This window comes from Marmota monax, unplaced genomic scaffold, assembly GCF_021218885.2.
Source record: "Marmota monax isolate L192 unplaced genomic scaffold, Marmota_monax_Labrador192_F-V1.1 WCK01_AAM20220418_F8-fsc00038, whole genome shotgun sequence".
NCBI lineage: Eukaryota > Metazoa > Chordata > Mammalia > Rodentia > Sciuridae > Marmota > Marmota monax.
The window spans coordinates 13582132-13594711 of NW_026692498.1; the positions used below are offsets into that span (position 1 = coordinate 13582132).

Below are 12580 nucleotides of genomic sequence, written 5' to 3' on the forward strand. Positions count from 1 at the left end.
TGTCATCTTGTATTCATTACTGCAGTCACTAAAACAAATTCTCTGAGTTGTTCTTTCATAACATCTCTCACGTCTTACACCTGCCATCATCTTATTTTGCCTTTGCTAGAATGTCCTTAAATATATCTTATAATATTTGGTCTTTGAGTCTGATATTTTCATTTTATCCTTTGCGATCATCCTTATTGTCACCTATGTGATAGGACAATATTTTTGTTTCGAAGTAGTATTTCACTATATACAAATTATTTTTTTTTCCATTCTGCAGTTGAGTAACATCTGTGCTGGTTTTAGTGTTTGGTGATTATAAGTAGGCTGATCTAAGTGTTCACTGAAATATTTTTGTGTTGACATAGGTGTTAATGTCATGTCATTCAATACCTAGCAGGCAGGATGATTTCTCAAATAAGAATTGTTTTCTGAATAAGAAACTGCCAACCTGTCTTCTAAAGAGACTCTTCCAATTTGAGCTCCCCTTAGCAATCCATTCAAATTTTTTTTCACATCTTTATCAACATTTTCTACAGTACCTTTTAAAATTATTATTGTTCTCTTTCATTTCTGCTTGTTCTCTAATACATCTCCAGAAATCTCCTTTGCAAATCCTGATTTATTTTTAACACCTACCATTATTACCCATATACCATTATTACAGCTCTGGCCTAGGAATGATTTCTTCTGGCAAAAGAAAGATGAGAGTCATTTTTTTTTTATTTGCACATTTGCTTTCAGTTCACACTCTCAAGCTGACTGATCAGAGAATTCTCAGGACAGGCACATGTGATCATGACACGTTTGTCCTATGCATCTGTGTTACTTCCCTTCAAATAGAGGCAGGGATTTAGCCTTTTCAAACTTCAGCTTCTCTATCATAACAAAAGAGATGGTAAAATCTTGTCATCCTCATAGGATTTTCAAGAACAGTGTTACACGACATATACACAAAGCATAGCACAATTTGTCCACATATTGGGGGTTCTACAGGATAATTACTAAGTTCACTGTTTATCAATCTGATACAACAACATGGGTCACAAAAGTACAGCTACTAAAATAATTTTTCTGCCTCCTCATATCTTCCTGCCCCATTTGACTAGGTAGGACATGTAATAGTTCTGGCTGATGAACTGAGGAAGAATCACTATATGTGTTTGCCCATGCATGATTCTCCATTTGTCTTTTCTCCTACCCTAGGAACCAGCAGGCTTCTGTCCCAGCAGGTGCCTTCATCTTTGAGATGTAGACAGAGCCCTCAACTAACCCACACAGCCTGTGTGAACTTGTAGGAGCATGAGCAAGGAACAAATCTGTAGGAGGCTTAATCATGATATCAGATATCAGAACCTAATATCTGGTGTCTGTATACATTAACTTATATGACAATGGCATTACAGTAGATTAAGTATAGTAAGATGAGAGATTAATCTGGTTTGTTTACTGCACCCTAAATTCAACTACCAATTCCATATAAACCCAAACAGGAAAAATGGTAGATTGGGGTACCTCAATGGCCTGTTACTACACGTAAACACTGAAAAAAAAACAATGAAAAATGTAACAAGGATCTTTGTTACAACTCTGGAAAAGTGTTATTGAAAACTTGGAGGTTACAACTGCACATATCACTCTTCTTCAGTTCTGGAAACCGGTAGTGTGAAATCATCTCCATGAGCCATTGTACCTTCCTAGGCTCCAGGGTACATTGCAATCCTTGCCTCTTCCATCCTCCAGGGGTTGTGGAATTCCATGCTTGGTTAAAAACGAAGGTTAAATGATCTGTTTGTTTACTTTCACCTTTCCTTTTCATTATATTTAGTAATTCTCTTAAAGATAATGTAAATTGTTAAGAAAATTGTTTTCTTTTAGTGCCTTCTGTAATGTTACATAATTTTTTCTTTAGCCATTATTGCCAGAATTCCTATCTTCATCCCAGTGCTGGTGAAGTCAAAGATAAAACCAATCTACAGCTTCTACAATAGCCATCACTGAACTGCTTGCAGAACTTGCCTGGACACATTGTGAGCTCACCTGTACGCATTGTGAACTATCTGTTGGTGCAGCGACTTGTGGTAGTGTTGGGGTATTTTTGCTCATGATGTCATTGGTGGTACAATTTTTCCAAAAGGAGCCGTCAATTGGCTTGGTGTATCTTCCTCCCTTCTGCTTGTCATGATCGTCCAGCTAAAATTTGGGGGCCAACAGAGGTGAGGCAAAGAACCTCACCCCCCCACTGGTACAAAGACCTCTCCACAGGTGTGGCTGTATACTGGACCGGTAGTCAGTGACGGGTAAGATCCAATTGCAATGGTACCAACCTAAGGACCATATGTACTATTGGACAACCTAAGGCAGGCACGGTCCCTAAGCCACATGCTTGTTGTTTAAACAGAGAGGGGGAGATGTTGAGAGCCACAGCCGAAGGGGCCCCAGCAAACTTCCAGCTTCCAGCAAACTTCCAGCTGCCAGCTGATGACTGGCTCACAGCGGCCCCAGCAACATCTAGCTGATTGGCTCCTCTGTGGTGATGCTCATTGGACTGTTTCCCTGCCCTTTCAGACCACGGAGCTGCTCATTGGGGGACTTTTCTGGCTCCGCCCACGTGACCCAGCCAATCGGCCTCAAGAGCAGGAGGATTGTGGGAGGTGGAGAGAAGCTTGGGGGGGAGAGAGAGGCTTGTGGAAAGCCGGTGGTGGCAGTTGAGGCTCTGAGGGTTTTTCCTGAGAGGCTGTTTTGTTTGGCGTGTGTGGTTCTAAAAATAAAGTTAGTTTCTTTTGACAAGTGGCTCCTGATTGTGCCCAGCCAGACTGCGGCACATGCTTGTGGTCTTATTGCTTCAATATTGTTTCCTTGGTGACTTTTCCAGCTCCTCTTTTGCCTGTGGTTAAATCTTTTTAACTCTATCCTGTGAAGTATAGGGGATTGCATTTAGGGAGCACACACAGATAATCCTGCATAATTTTTCATCATTAGAATCCAAAACCACGTCTGCACAGTCCTTTTTGGCACCTTGAACATTGAAATGTTTCAGAATTAGGACACGGATTTTTTATGTGTGGGGGACATTATTGAGCTTGCCATGGTGGGATACTGTGACATCCTACACTATCTTTGAAATTTTCCCATAAATATGAGATAATTCTAGAATACTACAAAATCATTAAAATAGTAATTAGAAATGGTTCCAGTTGGAGAACTTTCACCACAAATATGGAAGTGAAGATCTGTGTTAGATGATATTGCTCCACATGGAGCATCACAACCACACAGCAGGTTAGAGCCCAGTATTACAAATGCTAAGATGACGCCTCATGCTTTCTAGGAGTATCAGACCCCAGGTGGAGTCCCATTCCTATAGGTAGGTTTTGTATAGCATTGAGGTGTGTGAGCTCTCTCTCTCTCGTCCAGCAAGGAGGTCCATGGAACAGGGTAGAGGAGAGTGTGGCTGCTGAGTCAATAATCAAGACCTCTGGAGAACAAGCAGGAAGCAGGTCTGATTTTTTGCACAGATATCACGTATATATACTCAAGCAGTAGCTAGGCAGATTACAGGCAACCACCAATACAATTTCTGCTCACTGTCCTTGCAGCAACCAATTAAGGAGTGGGCCATGGGGCAAGCGCAGGGACTGGACACATGGCCTCACACCCAGGGCTGTGCCTACAGGGTACGCAGTCTGCCACTCACAAGGGAGTGGCCTGCCACTTAGACGCCCTTAATGTATGCCATGTATGCAGTACTCCATGCACTTGTCCCCACATTGAGGTCCCTCCAAATCAAAATTAAAAACATGAAGGTTGTGCTTTAGATTAGAGTAGTTAACATATCACATTTCTAATGACAAATATTGTCACATTTATATTCTACATAAAAATTTAGAATTTTTTTATAATTTGTGTAATATTGTAATTGCTCAAGTATAACCACATATGAATTCTTTCAGTAATTCTATATTTAATGTGTCCTTCTGAATTATAATTGTTTGATACTATCAAATGTTACTTGACACTTAATGAGACCTCACTTCCCAAAAAACATTATGAGAGGGCTTGAAATGATCAACTTTGTGATGGGATTTCAAGGAAATCAGTTTGTCTAAAAACAAGGAGTGTGAGAACTGAAAATGTAGAAAGAATATTTCAAAAGAGCAGAAAATTACCTGTGCCTTTGGAATGCACTGGATATTGATCTAGAAGGCTTTCAAAATAGGAGTCATCACAAAACCAATGATTCAAAGAGTCAACATATTAGTAAAATTAAACTCAAAGCTCAATTAGTTTATTCATCCATTTAACAAACATGTATTAGAAGACATTATGAAACAGACATGTATTCAGGCGCTGACGTTTATGTTGTGGACATAACAAGGTCACTGCTCTTGTGAAGTTCACATTCTGCTTGGGGGAGATAAATGAGATACAGCTGAACAAGTATATAATAGGTGAGGGTGATAAGAACTGTGAAGAATAATATAGGATGAGGGAAGGTTTAGGTAGTGAGTAGACAGGAACCAATATATAAAGGTGGTCAGGGAAGGACTCCATGTTAGAGAAACACTGAAGCAAAGGTCTGAATGGGGGGTGAGAACATTCTCATATAAGTAATATTAAGTGAAAGACCCTGAGGCATGAGCATGGTTGGAGTTGTGAAGGAATACAGAAGAAATCAATAAAAAAGAGAGAGACTGGGGAATGACAAGAGAGAATGTAACTCGGCTTAAGTAAAACTGAATGTCAGCATTGATTTCAAAGCATTTGCAGATGAAATTTAAAATAATATTTGTTACTCAGTTTAATTTTTAAACAAGATGAAAGTTGGTGGTAATAGATGAATACATTAAAATGCTTTTATCATTCCTGAATTTTCTTATCTACTTTTTTATCCTTTTAAAAACTAAAATGTGGACACGTGGAAGACACAAAATGAGTTAGTCAAATGGAAATATGAATTCATATGAGATAACATTTATTTATCTCTCATTAAAAAGTCCAAAGCACATATGCTAATAATATATCACAGTTTTTCTCAAAAGGACTCCTAGAACAGCAGTAAAGGAAATGAAGAAATGTCAGACAAAGTTTTGTTCTAGTACCTAAGTCAAATATTAATTTATGATTTATTAAACACTAGTATGTTAGTCTGGGTTCTCCAGTGAAATAGGATCAGTAGGATATGGAGAGATACGTAAGAGGAGATTTATTAGAAATATCAGATCATATAATTTGGAGTTTGGGAAGTACCTTCACGTGCTGCTGTGTACAAACTGGAGAACAAGGAAAGCAGGTGCTTAATTCAGTCTGAATTCAAATGACCACGAAGAAGAAGTTGAGTGTGAATGGTGTCAGTCTAAGACAACCCAGGGCCAAATCCGTAGCTCTGGCGTCCAAGGGTAAGAGAAGACAGGTGTCCCAGCTGAAGAAGTGAAAGAGAGACAGGGCAAGGGGGAAAGAGTGAACGAGACAGAGACAGAGAGACAGAGAAACACACACACATACAGAGAGAGAGAGAGAGAGAGAGAGAGAGAGAGAAGAAGAAGTGCTTCTCCATTTCAGCTGTATTCATGGAAGCCTGAATGGATTGGATCATGGCCACTGACATAGATGAGGGCAAATCTTCTTTCATAAGCCTATTATTTCAAATACTAGACTCTTTGGGAGACACAATTACACATGAAGAAGCATGCTTCAGTGGCTACTTGGTTATCACTTAACCTACTCAAGCCAACAAATTAACCACCACAAATAGTGACATCACAATTAGTTCTGGTAAATATACCTCATCCATCTATATGTGATCTCATGGGACACCTGCATGAATTTCCTCTATTTCTGGAAATAGAAATATTTCGTCAGTGAGAGTTTTCACAAGCAGACCCTGAAGAGAGCTATTCTCATTTTGTTTTTCTGGACAAAATATTTCTTTTTTCTTTTCCAGACAAGAACAGGTAACAATATCACAAAAGAACTTTAGTGTGGGGATAAAATGCAACTCAGCACATGGAGGGAATGTGAGAGAAATGAACCCAGCAATTGTGCACCAAAATTCAAAATCCTAAAGATTACTTTGCTTCTGGCAAATGAATAAACTCTTGATCTTCAAGAAGGCACCCTTGACTTCCCTGTTCCTCAGGCTGTAGACCACAGGGTTCAGCATGGGGATGACCATAGTATAGAACACAGATGAGATTTTGTCTGTGTCCATGGAGTGACTGGAGCTGGGCTGTAAGTACATGAAGATAACAGTCCCATAGAAAATGGAGACTGCAGTGAAGTGGGAGGCACAGGTGGACAGAGCCTTCCTATGTCCTGTATCTGATCGCATCTTTAGGATGGTGATAAAAATGAACATGTAGGATATTAAGATAACTAGGAGAGCAAAAAAGATATTGAAGCTCACAATAGAAACAAGAACCAGCTCACTAACATGCCTATCAGAGCAAGAGAGAACCATGACTGCTGGAACATCACAGAAAAAATGGTGGACCACATTGGACTTACAGAAGGAGAGACTGAACATGTCCCCAATGTGGATAGAGGCATTCAGGAAACTAACAATATAGGAGCCTAAGATCAGCCAGGTACACACACGTGTGGTCATGGTGGTGGTGTAGTGCAGGGGCTTGCACACTGCTACATAGCGATCATAGGCCATTGAGGCCAGGAGGTAATTTTCAACAGTACCAAAGGCTCCAAAAAAGTACATCTGAGCAGCACACGCATTGTAGGAGATGACCTTGTCTCTTAAAAGGAGCCCAGCCATGACCTTGGGAGTGACAGCTGAAGAGTAGCAAAAATCCACCAGAGCCAAGTTACCAAGAAAAAAGTACATGGGAGTGTGGAGACGGGAGTCCAAGACAATCAACAGGATCATCCCCAGGTTCCCAACCAGAGTGATGGTGTAGATGAGGAAGAAGGTCACAAAGAGGGGAAGCTGTAGATCTGAGTCCTTGGTCAGTCCCAGCAGGATGAACTCTGTCACTTTTGTCCTGTTTTCCATCAGTGATACCTCACAATCACTATATATTATATAATCATGAGGGGAAAAAAACAGAATGATAAAGAAATTAATTGAATTTGAAAGCATGCATACATGTTGTACTTTGAGATTCGCCAGAAATAGCCTGGCTATCAGAATCAAATTTGGTGCATTAATTATGCAAAGGGTTACATACTGTCAAATCTTTAGAATCTTAATCACATACACAATTTTTAAAACTACACACATTTGTTATCTGACATGTAGTCAATTAAAAATTTGATCATAAGGACTATTAAGGATGAATCTGCCCAGGCTCCTCTGCTGAATTCATTACAAACTGACCCTCCTTTTTGCCCACATTCCCAGAACTGCAGAAGGCCCTGAGGCTGTGTATCCACTGGCTCCTCTCAACATCATGGGTTCTATTGGTTGTTTCCTCATGTATATACTAAAGCACAAGAGGTACAGTAATTTAATCATCATTTGCACAAGTGTTAGTTGAAAATCCTGGCTCTGGACACATGAAAACTTTTATACGTGTTGAGTAGTTCCTAAGTCTAAGGGTCTCATCTGTATTTTAACTGAATTTATGGTGAACAAAGGGTTTGATAGATGAGGGTAGTTTCATCTTGTTCACTATATATTTGCCTCTAATTGGATGACAAATAAAGAAATAAAAACCCAGAATGGTAAATTGACCCCTCTTTAATAACAAAAGTATCATAAGTAAATTAAAAAATTTGAATTGCATTTTAACCTTTTTCCCATCATAAAATGTTTATTATCCTCAGCATACCTGCCCACGTTGATATGGTTGGTGTGATTGAAGCATAAACTATTGATTTAGGTTGAAGATGGGTTTGGCTTTGAAGCATCATAGCACATCTCTCTGCACAGTAGGTGTGGTAGGGTAACCAAGGGTGGTGGGACCCTGAGATGCCTGGGATGCTGTTCTGAGTGAAGGTACATCATCAAGGCACAGAAGACTTGGAGCTTAAACTCTTGGAGGAGATGCATATCAGACCTTCCATTTACCACCCAGGAGTCACTGGTCCTATCCCAACCCCTCAGACATCCAATTTCCATCTGTAAAATGAAGACAGTGAAGAGACCTGCTTTGAGCTGATGTTGTGAGAGCTAAGTAAGACAATGCCAAGAGGACTACAGCCTACTGGGCATAGGCACAGCCTGCAGAGTGTAGCCATCATGATGTTTTCCTTAGGCTTCGATCATGACCTATGTCCTGGTTCAGTCAAGGTGGATGCCAACATGCGGGGCTTCGTTGGGGGTGACATTGGACTCTTGGAACATAACTCCCCAGTGGGCCTCTTCTCCCATGTTAGGGCCCATGTCCTGTTCTGTGCTCTCCAGTGATTCTCAGTCTGTTCTGATTCAAGTGTATGATCTCTGCTTCTGAAATTCCATGAGATCTTATCATTTTAAAATTTCTTCCTTGCTACCCATTTTAATTTGGACATAAGAGTCCATTGTTCTTAAAACCTATTCTTTCTCTCACTACTGATGTCCCATAGCCAAATCATAGACCAAGCTTGAGAGTACTCAGTTTTGGGGCTGTCTTTAGCTGACAGATCTGTCTCGTGGCAAGTTCCATATTGTAAAAGATTTAAGTTGAATTGATTCTTGCATAGAAAGAGTATTTTCAACTTCTTTATTTGAATTAAAGCCTTTGGAAAATATCCTTCCAAAACTAACTACTTTTGCCTAACATCTGTCTCTTTAGCCTGTGACACTTCAATTTACAAGTCTATTCCATGAAGACATCACGGTGGCTGATGTTAACACACATGATCACAGTTAGCATGTACCATGTTATACAACAAATGATAAGGAGTTTGCATACAAGTGTGTTTTGTGTGTGCAGGTATAATGTAGTTAGTATTATTCTTCATTATGTTTTATTTGTGCATTGGAATTATGCATAGCAGTGGAATTAGTTGTGACATATTTGTACATAAACAAATATAATTGGATCAACTTCATTCCCCAGAACCTCCTGTTTTCCTTCAATTCTCCTTTTCCAAATCCTGCTCCTCTACTCTACTGGTTTCACTTCCATTGGGTTAATTGGTGCATTATAATTATACCTCAAATTGGGATTCATTATTCTATGTACATGGAAGGAAAGGGGAGGTAATGGGGAAAAATGGACCAAATTACATTAATTATTATAATTCTTTATCCATAAGGACACTGAGAATTTGAGATGGTGTGTGATACTCTAATATTATACACATATTATGAGAAAGACTCAAGGTTCTAGACTTAAAGTCACCTTCCAAAAATAAGCATGAAATGGTTGAAAGGCAGGACAGAACATGTTAATTCATTTAGAACCCTTTTGTAGTGTAAAGAAGATCATTTTTTATTCTAGGTTTCTTTTTGTTGTTTTTTGATTTTTAATCTCCACAGAGATGCAAATAATATCACCACATAATCAATCAGGGCTTCAACTATCTTAATGTTAGTTTATAATTTTTAGGATACAATGTGATTTATCATATACATCACTAAATCCACTATAATACATAATTTGTCATTGATTTCCCAGTCTGAACCTCACCATTTGAGAAATATTTGTAAAACACTTCTTTCCATTCATATATGTCATAGTAGGTGTAGACAGGCCACTGCTTTTACATGACTTAAACTTCTCACTAAAATGTTTATGGACTGCTGAAACTTACTAGTTTGCAAGAAAACAAAACACAGTCAGTCCATAATAGTCAATCTGAAATCATAAAATCAGCAATGGGTATTGTACAGGTTCCAAATCTCTAAAGCAGGGACATGAAAAAAAGAAGATTAACAGATCAAGTTCTGATTTTGCCATTAATTCTTTCTGTGTCTTTCAAAGAGCCACATACCTCCTCTGTATTTGTAAGGTAAACATGAAAGATTGCTTCTCTCCCACACTCCACAGTTGGTAGGTAGCTTGTTAATTCATTTAGGACACTTCTGTAGTTTAAAGAAGATCATTTCACTTTTCTGAATTTTCTATTTGTTTGGCTTTGTTTGTTTGTTTTCACCTCCAGTGTTAGGTGAATGTATAAAAAAAGGAGAAAATCTCCAGCTTATATCTTATTTTTTGTTCTTGTTACTAGAGAGAATCCCTGGCCTCATTTTGTCAGTCATAAAACAGATTCCCCTCAATTTTTAGAAAAAACACTGAAGCCACCTCTTGCTGTTTTTAAGTAACCTCAGTAAGATAGCTGTCCTTACTTCTGCATGAATCCCAGAACACAGGTGCTTACCAGCTTGCCGGGGGAGAAAGAACATCCCATCCAAGATGTCAGTCTGATCATAAAGTCAGCCTTGGGGTACCTCATACCTTCTCTTAGAGGATCTCTCTCAGGTAGTCGTCAAAGTATCCAAGTTGTCTAAGGCATGGAAAAACAGAGGAAAGAACATTAACATGGATCATGTTCTGAATTTACTGTTAATACTTTGTTTCATAGAGGGATCTCTTATCTCCTCCTCATTTGCAAAATAAACATGATAAGATTATATCTTTCATGTAATTCATTGAATGTGCCTGTAGAAACTAAAACAAAAATAAATAACAAATAACAGAGGTTTATAAAGCATCCTGTGAGAGGTCATCATTTAAATGTCAATGAAGAAAACTTTCATCATCGAGGGTCTCCCTGACCATGGTTGAAGTCCTATAGCAAATCCTCACGTCAGAAGAAGGCCTGAATGTGCTCTCAGTGATTGTCCTTCACACAGTAAACAATGACCAGCGAAGCACAGCATGGCGTGCGTTCACTCCGAGCAATGTATATTGAGTCATGTTGGGACTTCAGAGGCAAACGCATGGGGACCTGGAGAGAATTATAGAGACCTGGAGATCCCTGGAGGTTTCCCATGAGGCAGCTCCAGCCCTTGATCTTGCTTTCCTAGGGAAAAAGCAATTAAACTATTTGAGGAAATTGACTTAGTTATGATTATTTTGCCGTGTATGAATGCTTTTGTATCACTTGGGTTTTTCTTCTTTCTAGATTTTCTAAATAACTCATTTTGTTCATAAAGCAATAGCCACATATACTAGTGGATAGGCCTAAGGATTTTGTCTAATGTGTAGTCACTAACCACTATGACAATCACCTAAACCAATTCCGGGCTTCTCTCATGATTTCTTTTCCTACCTACTCCCACTGGCATCAAAGAAACTGTATTTTCACAAACATTTTTGCCTTTGTTAGCAGTTCCTTGACTATATGATCTCTGAGTCTGACATCTTTAGCTCATCATTTCACGTCCATCCCTGTGGCCACCCGTGAGACAGAAGAGGTTGTTTTTTTTGTTGTTGTTGTTGTTTTTTTGTTTTTTTTAATTGAACAGTAGCATCTATTATGTAGAATTCACAAGGTTTTGTTTTGTTTTGTAATGTTGGGATTGAACCCATAATCTCTTTCAAGCTACACAAGCTCTCTACCACTAAGCCACATCCCCAGCCTGACTTTACAGATTTTTGGTTCTGCAGTTGAGGAGCATTTATGTTGGTTTTAGTGTTTTGTGGTTATAAATAAGGCTGTGAATATAAACAAGACTGATGCACAAACATCTGTTGGAGCAGCTGCATGGACATGGGCTTTCATGTCACATGAGTAAATGTGTTGAGTCAAGTTGATTTGTCAAAGTCAGGTGTTTTTTTTATTTTAATAAAAAACTGCTGAACTGTTTTCTAAAGAAATTGTTGCAATTTGAACTCATACCAGCCAGTCACTTACATAATCTAATACCTTTATCAACATTTGTTATTTGAAGTTTTAAAATCATTGCTTTTATTTTACTTTCATTTTTGGTCATTCTTTAACATATCTAAAGAAATTTTAGTGAATATATTTGTTTCTTCTTCTTACATACCCACCAAAATTATTATTATAGTTTTAGTCTAGAAAAGCTTTTAAAATTTTCTTACAACGAAAGAGGAACATTCATTTTCCTCATTTACATACTTGCCTCTCAGTCCACAGTCCCAAGAACACTTATCATAACTTTCTCAGGGCAGGAAGATATCACGTTGGCTCTCCCAGGTCATGCGCAAGCTAGCCCCCCCTGCAGATTTGGACTTCTCAGCCTTCATAATAACATGAACCAATTATTTCATATTTTGTGTGTGTTTGTGTATATAATATGGGTATATATATATATATATATATATATGCATATATATAAAATATATACACAAACATATATATAGAATGTATATGTACATATATATAGAATAGAATAGAATAGAAATCATTATGACTATTTTTAGTAGTTTTGTAGGGTTTTTATTTTTGGCAGGGCTAGAGCTCAAACCCAAAGCCTTGTGCATGATAGACTGTGCTCTGCCACTGAGCTACACTTCCACCTCAATTTTCAGTTGTAAAGACAGTACGGTAGTCCATAGTGTGATCTGACAAGAGAGGAACACAAAATACAACCTTTGAATATGCACAATAAAATAATTTTAAAAAAACACAAATATCTGAGTTAACATATGCTATAATATATTTGAAAGTTGTGGTCCCCACCCCCCTGAAACTCACATGTTGGAACCTAAGACCTATTATGATTCTGATAAGAGGTGGGCCT

At 38.5% G+C, this 12580-nt stretch overlaps 1 protein-coding gene across 1 annotated transcript; it reads right to left on the reverse strand.

Annotated features, from left to right (window-relative positions):
- Positions 1 to 6049: 6049 nt before the first annotated feature.
- LOC124092730 (olfactory receptor 5B3-like) lies at positions 6050 to 6997 on the reverse strand. The gene has a single exon (XM_046444536.1). The coding sequence runs from the start codon at positions 6992 to 6994 to the stop codon at positions 6050 to 6052; it is 945 nt and encodes a 314-aa protein (XP_046300492.1). The 5' UTR covers positions 6995 to 6997.
- Between the last annotated feature and the right edge of the window lie 5583 nt (positions 6998 to 12580).